The sequence below is a fragment of the Agelaius phoeniceus genome, chromosome 1, assembly GCF_051311805.1.
Source record: "Agelaius phoeniceus isolate bAgePho1 chromosome 1, bAgePho1.hap1, whole genome shotgun sequence".
NCBI classification, from domain to species: Eukaryota; Metazoa; Chordata; class Aves; order Passeriformes; family Icteridae; genus Agelaius; species Agelaius phoeniceus.
In genome coordinates, this window is record NC_135265.1 from 106,196,719 (window position 1) to 106,221,297 (window position 24,579).

The 24,579-nt window shown below is 40.7% G+C and overlaps 1 protein-coding gene and 1 long non-coding RNA gene across 13 annotated transcripts in view; one reads left to right on the forward strand and one right to left on the reverse strand.

Annotated features, from left to right (window-relative positions):
* Positions 1 to 23,181, forward strand: part of COLEC12 (collectin subfamily member 12) — a 98,196-nt gene extending 75,015 nt beyond the window's left edge. Inside the window, exons 3-10 of the mRNA XM_054641709.2 lie at positions 2,573 to 2,695; positions 8,872 to 8,970; positions 11,485 to 12,531; positions 13,956 to 14,444; positions 14,567 to 14,703; positions 15,436 to 15,545; positions 17,228 to 17,373; positions 18,551 to 23,181. Coding sequence (XP_054497684.2) covers positions 2,573 to 2,695; positions 8,872 to 8,970; positions 11,485 to 12,531; positions 13,956 to 14,444; positions 14,567 to 14,703; positions 15,436 to 15,545; positions 17,228 to 17,373; positions 18,551 to 18,570 — 2,171 coding nt within the window. The 3' untranslated portion in view covers positions 18,571 to 23,181. The remainder of the gene's footprint in view (positions 1 to 2,572; positions 2,696 to 8,871; positions 8,971 to 11,484; positions 12,532 to 13,955; positions 14,445 to 14,566; positions 14,704 to 15,435; positions 15,546 to 17,227; positions 17,374 to 18,550) is intronic.
* LOC129126010 (uncharacterized) overlaps positions 1 to 24,579 on the reverse strand; it is a 39,271-nt gene continuing 14,692 nt past the window's right edge. For 7 of the 12 annotated variants that reach the window (XR_013183913.1, XR_013183899.1, XR_013183898.1 and 4 more), the window contains 2 exons: positions 23,242 to 23,346; positions 1 to 11,330 (listed from right to left, as the gene is read on the reverse strand). This is a non-coding gene — a long non-coding RNA (uncharacterized LOC129126010). The remainder of the gene's footprint in view (positions 11,331 to 23,241; positions 23,347 to 24,579) is intronic. The other 5 variants (XR_013183918.1, XR_013183933.1, XR_013183916.1 and 2 more) reach the window with 3 other exon arrangements.

The following is a 24,579-nucleotide window of genomic DNA, read 5'->3' on the forward strand; positions in this document are numbered from 1 at the left end:
TTCTGAAAAGCTGAAGTGCTGTTTTATTGAACCAGAGGTACAGAGGGTTGAGACAAGTGAAACTGGATCCCTGTGAAGTGCTGGAACATACATGATGCTTGATGCTGAACTGCAATGCACTCAGTGGCATCGGTGAAGTTTCAGCTCGTTACACTACCCAGGAAGCCGGAGTACAGTGACAGAAAGCAGGTCATGTCATAAAATGAGTAATCTGACTGTGAGACACTTATCAAGTGAAACTTTTCATTGTGCAATTGCTGCCAAAGGCTTTGTTTTTACTTCTGCCTTTCTCTGTGTTTTGTACCTCTGCAGTCCATCATTTTTCCCAGATTAGGATCTAGGCCTGTTTCAATTAACATTAAAATAAGAAGGATCAAGCTTTCTGTTTGTCTGTGTATTTAGAAAGTGAATGTGACGTGAGTTTTGCCCCAAATTTGTTTTTGGATATGTGGAACTTTTAAAGACAACCAAATTGGAATTGTAAACACTTCCATGAGAAGGAGCCTTGCATTTAGGGCACAGGGGCTCAATGACCCCATTAATACTAGCTAAGGCCAGCATTATGGTACTCCAGACACCACCAAGTTCCCACTGTGAGATCATTTCAGTCTCTAAATACCTATTGCAAACCTTTAGAAAACTGCACCTTCCCTTTCCTGCTTTTTCAGCAGTTAGAGCTTCCTCACCAGCAAACTCCTTGAGACCAAAAAAGCAAGTCAGCCCATGCATCAGGATCCACAAGCAAACCTGACTACTGAATTATGGACTCTTCACCTTTTCTTTTGTGGCACAGGAGTTACCACCCTTCCAAATCCAAGTCACCAATAAATGGGCTATGGAGCTGCCTGTCTCTGTGCCAGCTCCCTCCCTTCCCACCCCACGGGCAGAAGAGAAGCCTCTACCCTCTGGAATTTCTGTTCTTGAGTTTATGCTTATAAGCCTTTGTCTCATTTTCCCATAATATTCTTGAAAAAAGAACCACATGTTCCCAGCTGGTCTTATGCCTAAACCACAAGGAACCCAAATCTATGACATCACTTTCATCACATGGCAACAGAATGTGATGTCACACCTGAAAAGTTTAGAAAAAACATGTGATGATGTAATGTGGAAAAGACCTGAAAAAGATGCATTTCTGCCTTACCCACAGTGAGTATATGTGCAGAGAGGATTGAAGAAAATATCTTGTCAAATAAACTGTATAAATCCTCTCCCTCCATTGCTCCAATATGGTAATCCTTCCTTCTTCAAGTACCTTAGGTTTAAAGGAAGCCATTGGAAATGTCATTGGAGAGAGAAATGCAGTTGACTTAATTCATTATGTTGGTCACCCATCCTTCTTGAACCCAGGGGAAGTGGCCTGTGCTTTTCTCTTAAAAAAAAAATGAAAAATAGAAAAACACTCTGCAGAAGGTAATAAGTTTGGAAAAGTAAAATCATCTGTGTGTTAGGCCTCGGGGGAAATATAAGTTATTCATAAAAAGCTACAGAGCAAGTTTTGATTAGTTAAGTAATCTGGTACATAGAATTTATTAGAGCTTAAAGCTTTCCTGTGGGACTCCCCTAATAGTACACAAATAGAGTGAAATATCAAAGAAATGCATTTTCTGACAGACACAGAAATTTAGGTTAATCCTGGCCTGCTTAGCGCACCTTGGAAAGATGGATAAATCCCGTCTGTTTCTTCCAGCACATTGCTCCAGTTTTCAGGTTTTTACACATTTGTGCTTCTGATTAATAACCCATGCTCCCAACACTCTTGAGCTATTCCCAAGGAGCACAAAAGAGAAAAATAGGAAAATTGCTTCCATAATAGACTCAAAGATATCAAGCTGTTCTGGAAAAAAGTTTAAATATAGAATAGTAAAGCTCTGGTTTCTTTCATCAATTTGAGGCCATTTTTCTTAAGCTTGCCCACAAAGAGAAATTCACCAGAACTTTTTCTGTGGATGAACAGATCACTGTATCAGTAATGCATCCCTTCTTTTCTGTGGAAATAGTGTTCTCCAAAACCCCTCAAAAATATGCAAAAAGTCTCATTGTGGAAAGAAAGTGTTTGCACGGTAACTTTCTGTGGTGCTTGTTACAAAGCAGAACTACTCCTACCAGATTTTCACAATGCTCTTCTTTTCCTGTGGGTTTTTTTCTGCCAGAACATTTGTTGTGTCCTATTGCCCCCATAGGGATATCAAATGCTAAGAAAGAGCTGCTGCGGTGTGATGCCTGACAGAGGAGATGCTAATAAAGGTTTAATTTCCAAAACTCACCAGAATCTTGTTAGCACAATCAGAAAATAGCCACCTCTCTGGAGAGCCAGAGGTTGTCCAGTGAAGCAGAACCTACTTCTCTTACACATGCTAAAATCCCAAAGTGATTGTTTCACTGAGCAGATGTTCTAACCACTGTGAATTTTTATCCTGGCAGCACAGGCAAATAGGCACCCCATATGTAAACATCACCTGCTGAGATAAATAATTTCCACTTTAGAAAACAGAGGAAAGGAGATGGGGAGACAAATCCAGCAATGTGTTCTTTGCCATTGTTTTAAATTTCTTTAAATTTTCTGTTGCAGGTATTCAGGAGGGGAGCCAATGTACCAAGTGTAAAAATAACTGGGCACTGAAGTTCTCCATCATCTTATTATACATTTTATGTGCCCTGTTAACAATCACAGTAGCCATTCTGGGATACAAAGGTATGTATGTATGCATTGAGACCAACATTTCACTTTCAGGCAAGCATCCAAATACATTGTCACTTATTAGCTAGCCAGGCAATTTGTCACATTTTAGCCTAAATGTCAGTACTTGGGCAATGTTGGCTTTTTGTATGTACATAACAACAAACTACAACCTTAGAATTTCACTTTCAAATAACTATGAAATTTTGAAACCAGACTAGACATTTGAAAGGGAAGTTGAAACAAAATGATCATTCCTCCACCAAGAAGGAGTACTGGAAGACACAAAGCTGTGTAACATGTGCAGCAGCCAGGAATATCTTACTAATATAATATTTATCACAGGAACAAAATGTAGTATCAATATTACTTTGAAATATCTAGAAGAAGAAAAATTAAACCAGGAGGTACCAGTGTATTGACCATCCACAATAATTGTGATGAACTAAGACACTTAGATCCTTTTAACTGTAATTTCAAAGATTCTGGTAGTTGAGCAACCCAGTAATGGAGAGAATTTCATTTGTGCAAGTCATTGGTTGGGCACATTGGGAAACATGGCTTAAAACTCCTATAAATCCTTATCACAAATTAACTGTAGCCACTTAGGCATTTAAAAAATGTTTTGATGTAAATACTTGCTTATTGTGCAGTTACATCTATAATAAGTTAAATAAATAAGATATCGATTTCTGGCATGAAAAGGAAAGTGAACAACATCATTGTGAGCATTGTAACAGGGCATCACAGCTTGTTGCAGAGAAAACCAAGCTAGTTCTAAACTACCTGTCTGAGTATGGCTCTGAGAGTAGCTTCAAAACCCCTCTAAGGAGCTGAGTAAATATTCATGTGATTAGCATGCAGTGTGTCCTGTGCTGCCAACAGCTGCACTCATAGCAGAGCTGACATCACCTCTGGTCCTTTGCCAGGGAAAGAAAAGGAAATTGTAGAAATAGAAAGGATAAATAATTATTTAAGAGGATTTGGCACAGTTTGAGTGGGAGAAAAATAAATCTGTTTTGTTTAGAGCGAAGATTTGTCCAGGGAAAAGAGAGAATGTGAGGAACAGATAGAGAGACTTAGGTAATCTTGTTTCATGATAAACCAGACAGAAGGTGGCAAATTAACATCAAATGTAAAAAAAATGCAGTACATCTATGTGGATACATCTCCTGAAGTAACTGGTCTCTGGAAGTCAGATTTTGAGGGACAAAAAGCCTTCCAGGATTCAAAAATTTATTCTTGATCTAAGATGATTTGGTCAAATGGATTAGGGGAGGCCTTTTGCAGATATAAATCTGCAAAATCTGCTTACATCAGATGAGAATGGGGTCTTTCCCAACTTAACCCAGCCACTAAATGACTGGAATTTAGCAGAATTTCCCTCAAGAGTTTTACATAAAACTATCATTTCTGGGGCTTCCCAGAAGACTGAGCCCTCAGACTCAGCATCAGATGCAGCATATCAAGTTGGAGAGACTACTTTATCTTTATCTTGCTTTGGTAAATGATTTATATGTGTGGAGGAAGCAGTATCAATAAGGAAACTGTCCAGCAGACTTTGGGAGAAGGATTTTGTCTTCCTCATTTCAATCTAGTTTTCAAGTTTCTTTCTCTATGGGGGCTGCTAGCACCATCTTTTCCCCGGGCTTTGCTCTTTACTTGAGGCCCAAACTTTGCTTCACTCATTTCTAAACTTCCTTCTTTGAATGAGCAGTCACTCATCAGGGATGAGTCTTTCTCTCATAGCTGTACCAAATCACAGGTATCCAGGACAAGGACAAAAGAATCCCCTCTTCAAAAAATAAATGGAAAAGGGATTGTAGGAGGGTGGATAATGCATATCTTGCTTGCAGACCCTAAGACATTTTGGTGACCATTGCTCACCAGCTTGGTGGTTGCAACATTTGAATGCCAAGGAAAAGAGGCAGAGACAAAAGTTTTGTTGAATCCAAGTATTCCTTCTGTAACACCAAGTAGCAAATGGTCCTGTGTGAGACACTAATTCTGCCCTTTGTACCTGCAGTTTCAGAGCTTTGTCTTCAGCGTACCTACATGCTAATTTGCAGAAAACATAAGTTAGATAAGCATAAGTTAGATAAAACCCCAGCTGACAGTACATATTCAAATTAATTGCTGCAATAATTTTGATTGTTGAGAAGGGATTAGGCCTTAAAGGAAGAACAAAATTCAGAATAAAAGTATATTGTTCTTGAACTCTCATCTCTGTATCAGAATTTGGCTTTTGGTCTCTTTTTTACTGCAATATTACACTGGAAGAAGGAATTCTGCTGGCATCAGGGATTATTTCAGTCTCTTAGCTAAGTTTCCATTACATTTGCCTCCCACACTTATGTTTATAAAGCCCAAAACTACTTTTAAAACGTTCATTTCCTACATCGCATTTAAATATCCTTTGTGATTTAAAATGTTAAAACTACTAATCAGTGGATTAAATATGGCAAGCAAAAAAGTAACTCAATGGGAGGCAAAGTCAACACAGAACAAACCTCCAAACTAGTGGTAGAAATTATATAGTATGTTGGAGAACCCTGAAACCAAAACATGAATGAATAACAAGGAAACAAAACATGAAGGAATAACGAGGCAAGTTTAGTATTCTTCTCCTTTGAGGAGACAAATTGTTGTTTAAAACACTAATAAAGCAATCTGCAATTTTTTGCACATACTTTATTAAATTAAATTAAAAATACAAAGTTATAATTTTTCTGGCACCAGCCGGTGTCAGATTAGTCTATTGAGGATGAATGATCTTCCTGTGGCTCTTTCCAGTAAGGGAATGCTTGTGGCTTGAATTTCTGGTAGTTTTTATTCTCTAGTCAGTCCTTGTTTTTAAGTTTCTTGAGTAATGCCCACCATGACTTTCATCTGATTCTTTTATCTGTCTCCCAGACATAGTTTGCCTGCCATTACCTGGGGCCAACACATCCTGGTGAAATGGCACATTTTGTCATAGTGGCTTAGATGCAGACAGTCCTCACTGTTCTGGTCAGCAACTACTTGAAATTTTGGCTTTCTTTAGAGGATCTTTACCACATTTTCCACTGGGATTTTGTCAGGAATTGAGATGACAATGCAGAGAAACCAAGCTGAATTCAAACCAAAGAATTAAGGTGAAAGTTAAAACCTGAATTAAGGTGAAGTTAACCAAAAGCAAGTTAAGACATACACAGCTTTGCCTTTTTAAGAGCGGGCAGATTGTTGGGAGCAGCAGAGTGACCTTTTGTGTGGGATATTACAGCTGATCTGCCTGTTTGCCTTTTTCTGGAGAAGGTGGAAAGTGGTTGTTCAAGTCTGGGGCACTCACTAGAGGCTGACTTCCACTTCTGAGAGTGTTCCACATGCTCACCTACCACTGAAGGCTCCACCCAGAGATGGTGGTGGGAGCTACTACCAGAGAAGGAAAGACATTCCAAATAACAGGACATGAGCCATATAACCTCTTTTGACATCAAGAGCAACAAAACCCAACACTGGGCTCTCGCTACTCAGTCTCTCCCAAATTCTTCTCTTCTACTTGCAGGGCAATAGCAAGAAAAGCAAATAAGCTACAACTTGCTTTGGGAAGGAGTTTGGGCAGGGGATCAAGCTCCCCAAATCCATGATTTATTTGACCATGGAGGCTAAGATCCTACCCCAATATAAAGCAAATACATGCATTGGTTTATCTATGGGATGGCAGCTTAGCCCTTGAGCTAACCCTGCAGTCAGGTTTGCAGAGACCAGCAGGTTTGTTTCTGCAGCTGGAGTTCAGTGGTTTGGGGTTTTTTCACTTTGAACAATGAAAATACCATATGCTGTTGTATAATTACTTCGGTTCAGTCTCATTTAACTGCCAGACAACTACTTATTGATAGGATTACTACTGTTTTGTTTACATTTGCTTTGGACTCTTCAGGGTTAAATTTTAACTCAAGCTTCCAGAGTTAGATTTCATTCAACCGAGAAAACATACTTGTTATATGATAGTTTAATTTTACAAACTTCAGATCTGAAGTACAAACTAGCATTCATTTGGACAGCAAAAGGAAGAAATTACATTTTTCTTTTAATTACTGATAATATATATTCATTTTCCAACTCCAAGTGTGTTATATAACTGGGGAAACAGTTCAATATTACACTAAAACTGAATTAACAAGAACCATAGGTAATGTTACATTGCTAGTCAAGGCGCAGGTTCAGCAGAAACACTTGAATTAGGCCTGCTTTTTAAATACAGATGATTTCATAAGGTCCCTCTAAGTGCCCAGAGTGAGCCATGCCCTGGCAGTGACTCTCTCTAGACAAAGGAGAACACCACAGACTGAACAAGGAGCTGCCTAGAGCCAGAAGGAAAAGCCAAGTCCTCACTCTCTCTGCATGTGATGCATAGGTGTATACATGCATCAGTGGAGTGTCAGAAGTAGCTGAAGGACCTTTGTTGATCTGGGCTCCAGCCTGGAAGACAGCAGGGCAGGACAAACAGAGCATCAACTCTGGTTTCATTTAGGAAAAATGGCATATAGCATTTTGACAACTTTAATGGGCAGAAGAACCAGTGAAAAATTAGTGCTATAATGGGGAGAAAAATGCTTTCTAAAGCTGAAGATATTGAGCAACGGTCCCTCTGAAAAAGCAAAGCCTTTATTGTAGTCTGGGTCTGGTGTTTAGCAAGCAATCTGTCATCATCTCAAACACAGAAAGCCACACTCTGCACAGACTGTAGAGTCTCTTTTTTACTGGCTTTTTAGCAGCCTAGAAAGGAGCAGGCAGGTAATTCACCAAAGGGTGTATGGTCTCTCTGAAGACCCTGAGACTTTTTCTCTGTTGTAACTCCTCAGTGATGTTCCATCAGATAGTCTTGGTCTGTTTTTCTCATGCTGGTTTTGGGGAAGCAGTAAAAGCCTCCAGTGTAACTGTGGTACCCAGAATCAGAAAAACAGATGCAAACGTTAATAAAGAAGGAGCACAAGATGGACTACACTTTAAAGGTCTGGGATTCGTGTGGTTGCTCATGAGCAGCAAAAGATTCCTAAATTTCACTTCTTGTGAAAACCCAAACCTTTACATAGCAACATTTTTATGAGACTCTTTTCTAGCTGCAGATCATTTCACAGACAGAAAGAGTTAGAGGTACCCCTATCCCACACATGTTTACAGAACCTCAAAAGATGGGAAACACTTTATTTCTTCTGTTTGAAAAAAAGGAGCTGGCACAATAACTTGTGTAGCCTCTCCCAGGGTTGTTACAGACCCATTCTGCTCCCAGTGTAGCAAAAGGACTAAATAATCTCATGATGAGAAGCAATTTCTATCCCTAGTTGTGAATGCAAAAGGCTGTTAGACAAAGTCTAGTGTGAAATCTGTAGGCTACCCCTAGCCTTGCAAGAATTTCACATTTTTGCCACTGGTTGCCACCCCGGGCTGTTTATTTGTTGCTCTGCTTTTTCCATTCCCATATTAATTTCATCAAATAATTGAATGTCTCAGTGACAATAAAAGTACTCTGGCATTACAAAATAAAGGGCACATCAGTCATAAATATGCACTTCCTGAATGACCATCCTTTCAATCTTAATGAGGCAGAACCATTTCAAGACTGCTTTGAGTGATCTGTACCATTATCAATATGTTTAAACCCCCCAAAACATTTAGTAATTACTATCTCAGTCCTAAGTTTACTATCCAGGTGGCAACTTTTAATGATGAAAAGGCACAAGGAAAAAAAGAATTCTTTTTAAGGAGAAATGGCTCATAGCAAAATTAAAGGAAGTTTCATTCACACATCTAAGCCTTTAGCAATCAGTTTTCCTTTGCCACACAGCACTGTGCTGGAAGCATGGAAATACTGTTAAAAGAAAATTACTTTGTTTGTGAGGAAAACCCACAAAGAGGGATTTCCTCATTCAGGAGAGAGATTTCTCATGGGCAAAAAAAAATCATTAGGGACTGCTGGCAGACTGAAGAAGTAGAAGAATTCTGGGTCCACCAGCAAATAGGAGCTAATCTTTCCAAGATTTCACAGAGCAACAGCAGTGTATAATGGCAAGCAAGGTGATTTTAAGATGTTTTCTTTTTTTACTGTTTGGTGATAATGGTGTGGGGTTTTGTTTGCTTTATTGTTTACTAGTCTTTTTTTATAATTTCCCTTTTCTTCTTTTCATAACACACTGTTCTCTCTCCCCTAGTTGTAGAAAAAATGGACAATGTGACAGGTGGCCTGGAAACATCCCACAGAAGATACACAGAAAAGCTCACAGAAGTGGAGAGTGATCTGAAGAAATTAGGTAATCTACACACTAGCAAAGCCCCTTTGTATTATGGACCTGGGATGTTCTCCTGGCAGATTGAGGCAGGAAATTTGTCTGAAGAATCTCTGCCTATGACAAGATACAGCACTTCCATTCCACTTTCTCAAGTACTTGGGAAAGTACTTAAAAATAGTTCAGATCAGCTCCACTTAGAAGAGCATTTTAAGAATACTTCAAAATTTACAGTTCCCACTGAAGTCACTCTGAAAACATTTATACTTAATACTTAAATAAACAGACACTTAAATGTTGTCCTCAGGAGAAAATCTTCTCTAAGGTAGAGATCTAAAACATAACAGAAGTTGTTCTACAGCACAAAAGATTCTACATAAAATGAGCACCTGTCACCCAGTCATCTTGATGCTGTTTTATCAATTAAGATTCAAAACTGTAGACCACTTTTCAAGGTACACAAATAATCAGCTATTCAAAATTCTTATGTCTGAGGCAAGTGTATTACTTCCATAAATTGTTTCTTGATCATCTCAGGGAATACAGGATGTAAGATTGTTATGTGTTTGAGTCTCCCAAGCACTATCAAAGTTCTTAGTTTTCAGGAAGATGTAAAAAAAAATCATGGGTAAAGATTCTACTCTCTAAGTGTTCATTTTTACTTTTCTTCTTATACATATAGTTTTTATTGTAGATGTATTAATATACACATACATGCATGTGATTCTTGAAATAAATTTTGTCTAGTTTTGTAAACCATATATTGTGACAGGTATTTCTAGGAAAACTTCCTTGCTTGCAGCTTGATTGTAAATTTTTACAACTTTTTTCCCTGAAAAAGGAGCTGGCTTCCAAAGTATTTGTACACTACATTTAGTTCAAAAACGTGGAGTAATTCAGTGAGAGGTGCTTTTACTGACACATCTACAGAAGTAAATGTTATACTTTACTTCTGTAACAGTTGCTTGTGCAATCTTTTGGATTCTATTTGGGTTATCATATTATGCTGATTAAATTTTCATGACTTAGAGCACCTTTGCTTCTTTCACGGCCACATTTTTACACACTGCTAGATGGATGCTCAGGGTCATCCATTCCCATTTAAGTGGGCTTGCCATGGAGGAAGTTAGGAAAGTTCTGGAGCAGTTTGAGTAGGAGACATAAAAGTAAGAGAAGTGCTGTAGGGCCAGAAGGATAAAAGCGTGTGGTGAATGGAAGGCAGGCCTTCAGGGATTAGCTGTATGTGGACCTGGGAGTTGTCAGAGCTGTGTGAGGAACACAGTATAATTTGAGCTACAGCCAAGAGGTAAACATGGAGTCAGAGCTGAGAAGATCTGGGAGTGAGAGAAATGGCAGGGAGAGGAACTGTGCTCAGGAAGATGTCAATCCACAAAAGACTCCATAAACACTTCAGGCTGAAGTCTCACAAGCCATCATTTGACGTTTACATCATGACTCATTCAATCACACCAGACAAAAGCACCATACACAGCTGTACTCACTGTAATTTATGAAAACCATACTGCTCTCTCTTGGCATCATCTGAAATTATGGACTTGAGACTGTCTAATTCATAAATATAGCTACACGTAGATGAGGACAAAAATATATGGACTGTGAGCAGGATAGTGAAGTGACTGAGGTCAAGCAAGAGAGTCTTCCCTGAGAGCAAGTGTTGACTGCTTATTTCTTTGGTTTCTATGTCCTGGATGATAGGCTGTGCAGTCTCAAATGCTTCATCATACTTGGACAAGCTTCCAGAAGTATTCCGTAGGGCAATGTAAGCACAGGCAGAGATGTTCCTCAAAGATTAAAGGTTTTACCTTCCTCAAACTCAAAACATGAGGAAACAATAATGGCAAGATAAATGTCATTAAAAGCAATAGTAATATATTAGAGAGAAAACCAGAAATATATCTTATCCTGACATATCTGAAGTAGCCTGCTGGCAAAGCTTTTGTCTCTAATCCAGATTGCTTTAAAATAAGTATGAGAACTTATTTAAAGCTAAACCAAAGATTTTAAAAATTGGAACTATATGTACTATATCACAATGAAGGTATTCCACTTGCAATGAAAAGAAAGAAGAAAACATGAACAGATAAAATAAACTTCTGATCTTTCAGCAAAATCCAGTTGTAACTTCAAAACCTACACTTGCTGGTACCTTTTTAATGTTTTGAATTCTGTTTCCCATTCAGTTTTCATTCAGAACACAGCATTCTTGACTGCATGTACCCATCAGTTTCTTACCATAGTTTTTCCCATTTGTGATGACAGAATCACCATTTTGTTCTCCTCAGCAAGACATCAGGTCTCCATCAATTCCTCTTTGCTTTTTTTCTCTGTCTAGAGGCCGAACTTTGCTTAGTGGTTTCTCTTTTCTGGAAGAGAAGAGATAGCATAAAAGTTCTACTGAACAGTTTGACAACCTGACTGTTCTTAAAATGCACTGTGCTGTTTTATACTGTGTTTAAAAAAAAAAAAAAAAACAACTAAAGCCTTTCCTTTTTTTTTTTCTTTTTTCCTGTACAACAGATGACCAAGCTGGACAAAAAGCCTTGAATACTAACACTGAACTGTCCAGCTTCAGATCTGACATTCTGGCTCTTCGTCAGCAACTTCATGACATTGCAGAGAAAACTAGCAGAAACAAAGACACACTGGAGAAGCTGCAAGAGTCTGGAAATTTATTAGATGATAGGCAGAACCAAATGAAAAGTGCCTTAGATAGTAACACTTTCACGATCATCAGTGTCAATAAGACTCTTCAGGCATATACTGGCTATATCAACAATCTCCAACAAGACACAAGTAATATACAAGCAAACCTGCAAAGCCAAGAGCATTCTCACAATGTGGTCATCATGAGCCTTAACAACTTAAATCTGACTCAAATACAGCAAAGAAATCTTATCAGTGTCTTACAGAAGTCGATGGAAGATACAAGCTCGGCTGTTCTAAGAATCAAGAATGACTTTCAAAATCTGCAGCAGGTTGTCCTTCAGGCCCGGAAGGACACTGACTGGCTTAAGGAGAAAGTACACAATTTACAGGCCTTGGCTGCCAACAACTCAGCAATGGCAAAAGCCAACAATGATACACTTGAAGACATGAACAGTCAGCTCAGCTCTTTCAGTGGGCAGATGGAGAACATCACCACAATTGCCCAAGCCAACGAACAAAGTCTAAAGGATCTCCAGGAACAGCATAAAGGAGATGAAAACAGAACTGCTGCCAAATTCACCAATCTAGAAGAAAGGTTCCAGGTCTTTGAAACTGATATAGTCAATATCATCAGCAACATCAGCTACACTGCTCATCACCTACGGACACTGACAAGCAATCTCAATGAGGTCAGGACAACTTGTACAGACACCTTAAGTAAACACTCGGATGAGTTGATTTTTATGAACAGCACACTAGCCAATATTCGCATAGACTCTGCATCTCTCAAGGTGCAACAGGATTTGATGAGGTCAAGGTTAGATGTTGAAGTTGCCAATTTGTCAGTGATCATGGAAGAAATGAAGCTGGTGGATTCCAAACATGGCCAGCTCATCAAGAACTTCACTATCCTACAAGGTATGCAGCTTCCCTAATGATGGTGTGTGTGCTGAATTCCTGCTTGCATTACTTCTTTAGTTCTGTGGAAGTTATTGTGTGCTGGTACAGAGTCCTGGGGTTTTCCATTATCTAATCCTAAACTTTGGAAATGAACATGTAGCTTGAATTTTCCGTACTAATTTTTCTATGCCTTTTTTACATAGCTAAAATGGGGATGTTATGAACGAAAGTTCTGACTTAGCAGAATTTTACTCTGTCTGACTGACTGACTGACTGGATCTGCTTTTGATTTAGTTTCTAAAATAAGTGAGTGAAGGTGTGGAACCTCAAGAAACCAATCCTCAGTAAGGAGGAAATGGCTAAAAAATATATGTTGGACTATTCCCAGAAAGGTCCACCCTTACTGAAAAACAAGTTACTATTTCACTTTAAGCCAGTTGTTAATCTGCCAGAAAACATCCTACTTTGCTTAGTTTTTAATCCTGGGATACTTTATTTTCTCCAGAAATAAATAGCATCAGGTTTAGGAGGTTTCTCCCAGCCAAATATTATCCCAAATGAAAAGAACACTCATATTTCCAATCAAATGTGAATCAGCCTAAACCTCTAATCACAAATATAAATCCATTGCTCCAAATAAACTAAGGCTGCATTAGAGCCAAGATTACATGTCAGTAACCTTAACCATTCTCATTTCAACCAGGCCTAAATGATTCCAGCCTGGAAATCTGTCTCTGGAGTAGTTTGAATTATGTAGATTAGTGCCGGGGGTGGGAAGGTATTGACAAGGGATTTGCTCATCCATGAACAGAATCCCAAACTGTTTTGTTGTTTATTGCTGTCACAGTATTTCCATTTCCTGTTGTGGGTTATCGTTCCCTGTCTTGTTAGAGCTGGCCATTTTGCAACTTCTGGTCTTTCCCACAGTTGGCCTTTTGCTCACTATCCATCATTTTGTCTCTTTTTGACACCCTGTTATTGACAGACCAACAACGAGGATCAGGAGAAAGAGTCCTGGGACTAAGAGCAGAGAGATGAGACTAGAAGGAGAACGGAGTGGGGCAGAGTGAGGGAACAGGACCAACAACACACAGCACTAGTGCATAAACTAGTACAGACAAGTGCACAGAGTTTTGCAGGGACTGGCACCTTGCCTGGTCACCTGGGGCATGGTGTCACTGTCCAGTTCACATGGCTGGGTGTATCAGAGTATTTTCTGTATCTTGTATTTTGTGGAGGTCAAGGAAAGGACAACAGTATACAGGACCTGGAAAGCAGCTGCACTATTACAAGCACTGATGAAAGCAGCTGTTAGCCCGGTTTCTGTGTTTTTAAATATCCAGTGGTGCTGGTCTGAGATGTATTAAACAAGCCCACCCCACGTGGGCTTTTTGTTTTGTTTTCTGTGCATATCCCCACTTTGTACGCTTGCATTGTTTCAGGCCCTCCTGGTCCAAGGGGACCTAAAGGTGACAGAGGCCCTCAAGGTCCTCTTGGCCCCGCTGGCCTAAAAGGACAAAAAGGAGAGAAAGGAGAGCCTGGACCACCTGGACCTGCAGGTGAGAAGGGCCCACCTGGGCCAGCCGGGCCACCAGGAGAAAAAGGAGGGAAAGGTTCAAGAGGATCGCCTGGTTCCAAAGGTCAGAGAGGTTCTCCTGGCAAGACTGGTCTGCCTGGACCAAATGGAGACCCAGGGCCACCAGGGCCACCAGGCAAGGACGGTCCACCAGGGCCTCAAGGCCCACCTGGATTTCAAGGCCTGCAAGGAACAGTGGGAAGCCCAGGGTTACCAGGACCACGAGGAATAACTGGGCTCCCTGGGGTCCCTGGGCTGCCTGGTCCAAAAGGCCCACCTGGCCCACCGGGGCCGCCAGGCCCAGGGATGCCAATGGCACTACAGAGTCAGCCTACGCCCGTGCCCGAGGCTAATGGTAAGCTATCACCACACTGCATGCTGTGCAGGGGAATGGCTTCCTCCATTTATTACTGGCCCTATCACTGCTCCCTTGAGTTACCAATAACAGGATTAACACAAAAAAAATTCACATCACAGGTTGTTTCCCCCGTTGGAAGAACTATACAGAAAAGTGCTACTACTTTTCAACTGAAAGAGAAATTTTTGAAGATGCAAAGTTATTCTGTGAAGAGAAAGAATCACGCTTGGTTATCATCAACGACAAAGAGGAGCAGGTAATTACCTCCTCTTGCTGGTTTTCAAGGAGGAAGTTAGAAGCTGTTTAAGATGCAGAAACCACAAGATAGTGGGAAGCTGAGAGCACCATGAATTCATGTAGTGGAAGTAAACACATTGATTGACTCATTAGAATTGTGTCCACCCTGTGCCTGATCAGCATCTTCTCCCTGTGCAGAAGAGTAGTGTGAGCAGAACTGATGCTGACCCTGAAGGTGGTGGGAACAGAGCAGTCAGAAAAGCTGCTGAGAATTGTAGGAGTTTTGAACCTTTAAAGATGAAATCCATTACGCCTTGTGTGCTATCAAAGTATTTTTTGCAGCAGTGAATATAATTTAATTTTAAATTATCTGATTTAATACAAGCAGCCTAGGACTAGTATGACCCAAAAGTATCTTTAATCTAACTATGTTTTTAATACTATTCAACATGGCAGTGGAGATGTCAAGATACAATTTCTTACTCTTAGGGTTTTTTTCAATTTGTGTTGTAAGATATTAGCTGTGGCTTTATGGCAAGCCAATTTTCATGCCTAGCTCTCTCTACCTCATTGCAAACAATGAAAAGGATTCTAGTCTGGGCAAGGGGTCCAAAGGCCAACTCCTGAAACATATCTTCAGCTTAGAAAAATTTCTCTGGCCCACCGTATTCTAATAACAAGAGGCTTATGAAATCAGTGTAGTTTATTGGTGCCATTGTCCTTGTTATGGACTAAGCTCTTTCTTTTACAGCAATGGATAAAAAGGCAGATTATTGGGAAAGGCAGCTTCTGGATTGGACTAACAGATATAGAGAAGGAAAATGAATGGAGATGGTTGGATGGATCCTTACCAGTTTACACGTACGTAAATAAAAAGCAATGCTGTCACCCTTGCTGACACTTCTAAAAGCAGCATCTAGAAATTATCTAATGAATCCAGATGGTTGTAGATGCCAATAATTTAATTTGTTACTGAGAGTGCTGGGGTTCTTTCTCTCTGCCTTCTCCATGCACAAGGATTCCTTTCCTTGCCAGAAAGAAAACTGAATGTTGAATGAAAGAATCACATAACTATGCAGCGCAGTGTTTCTTGCCAAAACTTTTTCTTCTGACTTTTATTACAAAGTTGAGATGGAAAGCACAGTTTTACTGTTTTGGTTTGAATTTTCCTTATTTGCATTACAACTGGCTATAAATAGAGTACTCATTCTAATAAAAAATGACCAGTCTTTAGATAAAGCCCAAATCCAAGTGGAAAGCATTCAACATAAGGAAAATGCATGAAATGAGGGTGTCTATGCTTTGGCCAGCTGAGAACTGAATTGGCAGCTTTCCAGGAATCCTAGGGCTACACCTAATTTGTCCTAAATGGAACAGATTGCAACCACCCAAATTTTTAATACTGAGGAGTAGACTAAAGAGTTTATAGATCTTAACATGCTGTGCTTCAGAAAAACAGGCTACACAGTCAGTCAGATGTTACGAAATGATTAGCTGTGATCTCATTGGTGTTCATTTAGATGAAAAACATGGAAAAAGTCAGATTCATTTCAAATGAGCTGTAATATTTTCCCCTTTTTCTCCTTTCCCGTTTTCATCTTTCTTCCTCTTCATGGCAGCACTGTGACTGATCCTACTTAAGGTTCTGCTTTTAGTAGATTTCCACTGCACCATGGTTTTAGGTGCTCTGTCATAACCTCAAAGCTGTTGGTTACAGAATTTTGGAGTATTTCATTACTTCTGGAAAGCTGTGTGTCCTCCCAGGTGCCTGGTTGGACGCTCTATGTCAGGCAGGCATGTTTTTTAGCTGAGCATGGACTGTGCCAGCCAGCAATCACAAGCTCCCTTCAACAACCTGTTTCTTCAGGAAAATTGAGCTTTTAAATCCTGAGTTTGGAAGCATTTCTCACTCGTTAAACAAAAACAGGATGAGGAAACACTTGCCGCAAGATTTTTTGCTTGCTACCTTCACTTTCGCCATCAAAGCTAACGATCTCAAAAGATGTGTGTAAATATACTGTGTGCATTTCTTAAAAGTCAGTAGAATTCCCTTCCCACCTGGGCATGTGTCCCTAAAGCACATGGATCTTTGCTGTTCCTCCCAAGATGCCCACTTTTGGTGCAGTCAGAGAGCTTTGCAGTGAGCAAGGGCAGGCTGTTGCCATCTTGGCATGACCTCTGAGCCCGTGGGCTCTTCTGAGTCCCATCTGCCAGCGGGAATGCGGTGTGCAGGTTTTGCAGGCTTGGAGCAATGCACTTGGAGCACGGAGCGCTCCCACTGTGTGTGCATGTACACTCAGAAACTAAAATAAAGTTCATTGGTCTAAATTTAGGTCTCTGAGTTTTGGCAGCCTGAGGCTGAATAGATTCCCTTCTCTGTAATACATCTGTTTTCCATTTTCAGCAAGAGTCATGTATTGTTTGTTTCAATGTGTGTTTCCCGTTCAGAACAGATCTCATGATGTTTTCGTTAATTTCTTGTGGTGAAAACCTGCCATGTGTGCTGTGTTGTGCAATCATATCTCTTGCTTTTTTGTGGAAAGGAACTGGAAACCTGGGCAGCCTGATAACTGGGATCACGATCACGGGCCAGGGGAAGATTGTGCTGGGTTGATCTATGCTGGGCTCTGGAATGACTTCTACTGTGAAGATGTTAACAATTTCATTTGTGAAAAAGACATGGACAAAGGTAAGCAAGGCCCTTGGTTTGATTATTCCATCTTGCCCATAGTAAATGTCCTGCAGCTAGAGGTGAGATCTTGGCTAAATGCTACAGCAGTGCCTTGTTGAGGAAGAGGGGGAATCACATGTGGGGCACTTCTACTCAGATCCAGATGCAAATGCTGGATTTATTGCACTTGGAAAAAGCAGCCTCGAAGCTGGCTATAGCCCTGGAATGCCCAGAATCTTGACCATTTCCTGTAGGCTTTACACATGCCTAAAATTTTGGGCAAGATTTGGCACATGCTCCAGATCCTACACACACTGGAAGCTGCCTTTACAGGCTCACACAGCAGGGAAAGCTGGCCTTAGGGTGGCTCAGGAGCCAGTCTTCAAAAACCAGAAAGTCTTTCTTTTGAAAGTTTGTGCAATAGGAGGCAGTTGGTGAGTGCTGAGGAGATCTAAAAATTCCCATCACAGCTAGGAGATGTCCCATGGGACTGAGAAGCTGGGTCCATAGGCCATCAGCAGCTCATCCTGCAGCTGGAGTGAAGGACTCATAAACTGCTGGTGTGGCCAGCAGACAGCCAGGTGCCTGCCACAGGGCATCTCTCTCTGTTGACACAGGCATTTCTGCAGGAGCAGAGGGCAGGTGGTTCCCATGGCCGCTTAGAGCCCGGCCCCATCACCACAGAACGTGGTCAAACGTGGCACAAAAGTGTTTGTGTTCATGGTGGGGCTCTGCCTGAAACATTATCTCCTCCACACAACCTGTTTAAACATTGCTCTGCCAAGGGTGCCTGGCTCCTCCAACTGGAAACCTGTTGGTTAAATTTCAGTGAAGGCAGACATAAATGTCAGCTAGAGCCAAAATTACATCCCATCCATAGTCCCCTAAGACAAAACTAAGTGCTGAACAAGCTTTGAGTGTGTAATTCTGTTTGGATGTCCAGAGTGAAGGACCATGTTAAAGTAACAATATGATTTACCCTGATTTTCCTACATACATTTGTTATTTTAAGAATACTTAAAGGTTTACAAATATTTATCCTCCAGGACTTACACGGTCTGAGTACAAGTCTGCTCAAATTTTTTCCATACCTTGATCTCTGTAAGTTTTCCTTTTAGAAATTTGTTTAATCTTCACAGGCTTTTTACAGGATTTCTTTTTCTCTTTGTTTTTCTTGTTTTCTCTCATACTGTAGGGCAACTTCTTGGAGTGTAATAGGCTGTAACTTTACAGATACCTTCGTATTAAGGAAATTTATGTAAAGAAGAAGAAAATCCTGGGAAAGAGCAACACTGACTTCCAAAATTGAAAAAAAATATGAAAACAGAAAAAAGCAAGCACTGAAAACTGATTTAAAAGCATCAAGGAATTCAGCAATAACTCTTCTACAGCATCCTGTAATTATTTAAGGCCTTTCGACCCTCAGCATCAGGAAATACTGTTGGACTAATTCTGTTTTAGATTTTCTTCCCAACCAGTAACCACATCCATAAGCAGCTTGTGTCTTCTGAGAAAAGACATTCTATCAATCTGAGTAAGACTGTTGGTCACTTATATCGAAAAACATATAATGCAGCTGTGTAAACAGTTGCTTAATTTGCTAAAATCCCAAATGTAGGAAAATTATACAGATACACGAATATATAGATTTTATATAAATATATATATATAGTCCAACTCTTATCAGTAATATGGAATATACTTTTAAGAGCTTTTAAAACTTTGTATTTTTGTACAAAATATTTGCTTTTTACAATTGTTCTCTTTTTTACTGACTTTTTTTACAAATATAGTGCACAGGGGCCAAAGAAAACAATAAAGGTACTAATAATTCATTAAGGTTTGCTGTCAGGCCTAGCTCAGCTATAGAGAAATATTTTTCCAGTTAGAAATATTTTTACTTTCCCAGATGATTTGTTCTGGTTAAATAACTTTTAAAGCAGATTTTAGATAGTGTTTTCCTTACTGTATGCAGTCTAGTCTGCATGTGTAACAATTAAGTTGACTAAGGACTAGATACTCATTATAGCTCTGATCACAGCCAGTGTTTCATTGGGGTACTATGGAAAGACCATTTTAATAAAAGACCAACCTTCCTTCCTTCCTTCCTTCCTTCCTTCCTTCCTTCCTTCCTTCCTTCCTTCCTTCCTTCCTTCCTTCCTTCCTTCCTTCCTTCCTTCCTTCCTTCCTTCCTTCCTTCCTTCCTTCCTTCCTTCCTTCCTTCCTTCCTTCCTTCCTTCCTTCCTTCCTTCCTTCCTTCCTTCCTTCCTTCCTTCCTCCCTTCCCTTCCTCCCTCCTTCCCTCCCTCCCTCTCAGGAGAAAATTCCATGGAAGTAAATCTCCAATTTTTAACAATCATTTAGAAATGTTTTCATTCCTTCTCCCTTCTTGTAAGGAATTCTACTCCAGTAGTTGCCACACATACTGCAGGTCAATCCCAGATGAGAGACTTTATGAAAAGAGAAACAAAGAAGCTGCACACACTGAAATATGTTTAAGGCAGATTTCAAGATTTGGTGAGAAAAACACGCCATACTCAGAAAGGTCTAATAAACTTGCACTTCTCCAAAGTGCTTTGTAAATTGATCTGTCTGTTTTCTTGGACTGGTACTTCTCTCCCAAACATAATAGAAAATAAAATATGCTGCAAAGCAGAAAGAGATTATACCATTGCCCAGCCAGTTTCCTCCACAGTCCCATGAGCCATTGTCTAGGCAGTTTATCAGGAATTTTAAAAATTAGCGGGTTAATTCATTAGCAGAAACCTTGGTATTTGTTTCCAATTTTTATGTCCTTCTCATAGCCACATGCTCTACAATGAAGGAAGTTGTTTTGGCTTCTTGGGAAGGAGAGCTGTTTTTCCATTCCCTCCTGACCTGCCATTTACCTTGGCCAAATGCAGATATGTTTGTTGAAATACTCCAGCTCTGTTGGAAAGAGACAAGATTCTGTACTTCAGAGTTTCAAATATTGCTCCTAAGATAAATCAATTAAAGACTGCTGTTTTCCTACATCTCCCAGTCCTTCCAGTGTTTTAAATTTCAATTATATATTTTTTTTTAAATACAAAAAATGTTACATTTGAGAATCTGTCCTGTGGGTACAAATTAGATACGAGACAGGAATAACACAAAAATTGATTTATGTATTGCATAAAAGGGTTTATGTATTACAGCTGCAGAAACCCTGTGTCACCATTGTGGAGGCAGGGCTTGTCTTCAGACAGTCTGAATTTTGTGAGCCTTTTCTTTTCACAAGGTTTTGAACAGAACTTGATTCTGCCGTGCACTGTCATGCTGTACCAAGGAGTTGTGTGTAGGCACATGCATAGTATTTACATATGTATTTACACATTGTCTGTGGAGATAATGTTAAACTGCTATTTTTTGATAATGAGGTACAGAACTAGTATTTTCTGTGCCCAGAGAGCCTCACAAACCCTGGTGAGTGGAGCCTTGAAGAGCCACACTGAAGTGGGACTGCTACCTTTGTTTTGAATGTTGGCTTATTTGGGTGAAATAAGCCCGTTTTGAGCATCTACCACATTAAATTACATTCTTTATGCTTTTTATTGATGTCACAGACTTCTGTCACCAAAAGAAGTGAATGAGAAACGTCTGTTTAAGCACAAGCTGTATTGCTTCCTTGCCCAGATTTCATCCCTCTCTTCCTTCAGCAACAGCAGTGATGGTACATACACAAGATCAGATTATCCAAGAATTATCAAGTGTCCCCCAGCCAGAGGAATGACAAGCTGAGGACACTGAGAAATGAGATGTGACTGGGCTCACACCCTCTGTTCACACACTTGAATCAAACACTGCAGCTGTTAGACAAAACTGGATGAAGAGGGATGCTGCAGTTGCATGCCTGACGTGGCCAGTCAACCTTAAAATATGGCCTGAGCAGCCAGGCATGCTGAGACAGACCATCCTTTTGACCTAGTATTCCTGCAGGAAGGAAACAGAGGTGTCCAATGGCAACAAGAATTGAAATCACTGAGAGGACCAAGAGTGTTAAAACAGCTCAGGAACACATCACAGAAAGGACAGATTGGCAGGAGCGCAAGCAGGACACCAGAATGGGCCAAGAAATTGTCATGAAAGTCACACCTGCCACTCCTTAATGGGAAAACATCCCCATCAAATCTTTCTGTATGGTTTGAGCAATAATGCAGGTTTTATGGAAATTTTTGAGTGATAGCAAATTATTATGTCCCAGCTTGAGTTTTGCTTCCTTCTTATAGATAAGTATTGTAACTTATCATACTGAGCACACATTCCCATCATCCTTCTTGTTTTACATAAAAATTAAATACAAGTTCATATACCCTGGCAAGCACTGGGACTGTTGGAAGAAAAAGAGGGAAAGGCAGAGAAGGTACAAAGTCATTGTGATTTACATTAAGTTCTGGATTTCTTAATGTCATTTCTGACTAGTTTCATTAATTTATTTGGAAATGCCTTCAGCTGATTAGAGCTTATAAATCTCAACTCTCATTTCCTTTGTTGTCTATGATTAATACTTGCAAATGTTCCAATAAAGGAATCACTAAGTGGAGACAGAAATTAATGTTGTTAACTCTGTGCATGTGTGTGTAACCAAGAGGGATGTGGAGATCAGAGGTATGTGGACCCAGAGCATTCACAGGTATTAAAAATCAAACTGATGAAGCTTTTTTCCATTAAAGCCTTCTTTTTCACTTACACCACCCTGGTTCTGAGCATGGCTGGGGCTACCTTATCCTGTAATTGCAGGTTTAGTGCCTTGTTCTTGCAGAACATTGGGGATAGGAACATGGTTTGGAAGGTCTGATCTGAACAAGACCTTTAAGAAGGGCTGAATCCCTTTGCTGCTTACTGTCCTAGCACACCAAACACCTCAGATGAGCCTCCAGGTGAGGGATGTCCTGAACTATGTTGCATCAGTCCCACATTAGCCATTATGATGGCTTAAATTGTCTGTTTATAATGGCTGATCTGGTCTTGCTATTCCTTTCTCTCTCAGACAGCTGACCTCCTCTTATAATTTTTTGTTCCTGGCAAGTAGCTACCCTGCTTTTAGCAAGTAGCAGGAACTGGTGTCTGATCAGTGGCAAGGCAAGGAGCTGGTCAGAGGGCAGCCACTGGCTGTGGGAAGAAACTGATCCACAAGGAGTAGGGGAAAGGTGGCTGAGTCGATTCACATGTGAGAAAACAAAACCACTTTTCCCCAGTGCAGGCTCCTTGCCCAAGAGCACAGCAGCTCACACATCTGTGGCATCCAAAGGGAACAAGCAGTCTCCAGCCTTGCTTTGTTTTTCCTCCCTCACTTCTGGTGTTCCCCAGAGCTCTTCCATGGCTCTTCCATGAGCTGTCCCCGGAGCAGGCTCTGCACTGCCCTGTGCAGGTGCTGGGGCTCACCCAGGTGAGAGGCCAGCAGTGGGACAGCTGCCCATGCCTGGCACTGCCCCCAGCTGGGACACCCTGGGCTCCCCAGGGCTTGGGCAGGAGCTGGAGAAGGAAGTTCCCAGTGCTTACCCACGCTCAGAGATACCTTGGGCATCTATAAATGGGATAGTAAACTGCCTTACAGACAAAACCCTTGCTCCCCAGAAACCAGGCCTTCCTAAAACCAGAGCCTATTTGTTCATTCACGATCTCCACTGCATTTTTTCCATGTTGTTTACTGGAAAAAAAATTCTAAAAACTTGGCTAAAATTTTTGTTAAAGTTCTCATCTGTTTTCTTTCATATGGTAGAATACGTTTGTTTTTTCTTCCCATCTGGCTCAGAGATGAAAAAACATTCTTTGATTTCTTTTTCAAAATAAACTCAGTGTAACACTATGAAGTTTGTGTGGAGATGTTTGGGGATTTTTTTAGACCAAAACAATAAAAGCAAATTACCAGGCAAATAATGCCCTTTTTGGAGAAGATCTTGCATGCCATGATGATTTTCTTACCCAAGGAACTTCCCAGAAGCAAGTAAGTATTGCCAGCTCCATTTTGTGACTGGAAGAAAAAGGAGATTTTCAAGAATGTGACTCATTTTGATGTCTCATTTTAAAGATTTTGTTTATCAGGTAGGTGGTTTTTAGAAGTGACTTTTTCCAGTGAAACCAACATTGACATACAGCAAATTATTTTTCATACACCTTAGTAAGGAGGGTGGGCTTTACAATGCTAAATTAAACAGAGGGGTATCCTTCCCTCATCACCCTGCACATGGGAGGCAACCATTTCTGCTGCTGTTTTGGAGAGCAGAGCTCAGTGTGATCACAGCAGAGGAACACCAGCAGAGTGTTGGGTGTGATGTCCATCCTGTCCATCCCGGTTCTTTACCCAGGTGTGCCAATACCCTCTCCCTTCCCCTCCCCTTGCCCCCTTGCTGAGTGCTGTCTGTCAATCGTCAATCTTGGCATTCCAGCTAGGGCGTTGTGTGATTGGCGAAGTTCTAAAGATGCCTCTCAGCCCTGGGGACATTGGGCCATCCAGGTGCCACTTGTCCCCTGAGACTCCCCCCGCTTTACCTGGTGGGTGGGATCCCTACCCCTTCCCTCCCCCTCTCCCTGGGGTTAAAAGACACAGCAACCATGCGGTTCAGAGTTCTGTTGGAGCTGTTGGTGCATTCAGAGGCCTGTGTGCCAGGAATAAAGTTCTGGATCAAAACCCTCCGGCAGAACCCGACTCCTTTTTCCTTCACCTCGCCTTGAAGCCTCTCCACCAGAGGTAAACCTGAGCTCCTGCATGCCTGGACTTGTCCCAAGTGCCCAGCTGCAGCATCCAGCCAGCCAAAGGTGTCTCTGAGGTGAAACCACCACAGCTGCTGCCCTTGGTCAAGCAGCAAGGGTCAGACGAGCCCAGGCACGTTCCATCTGGCAATATTGGTATTTAATTCCAATAGCAGAGTATAGCAATGTCCTGTGTGGGTAAGAGTTAACACCTGACATTAAATTACCAAGAGACCCCTTAGTCAGAAACAAGAAGGTTAAAGGACTGTTGAGACCTCTGACTCCTCTGCAACTTCAATAAATCTTCCCAAAACCATACCAACTTATATTTTAAAAATAATTATGGGTTGCTTTATCCCTTTAATAATTTTGGCTGCTCTTCAAAAACTTTATTAGGAATCTTCTTTTAATAACCAGTGTTAATGCAATTATGTCCAGTTTAGACACATTTGTTCTGGTTCCAGTTGTGTCCTTTAGCTTAAACAGCATCTCTCCTGGGACTGTCAAGTAATTG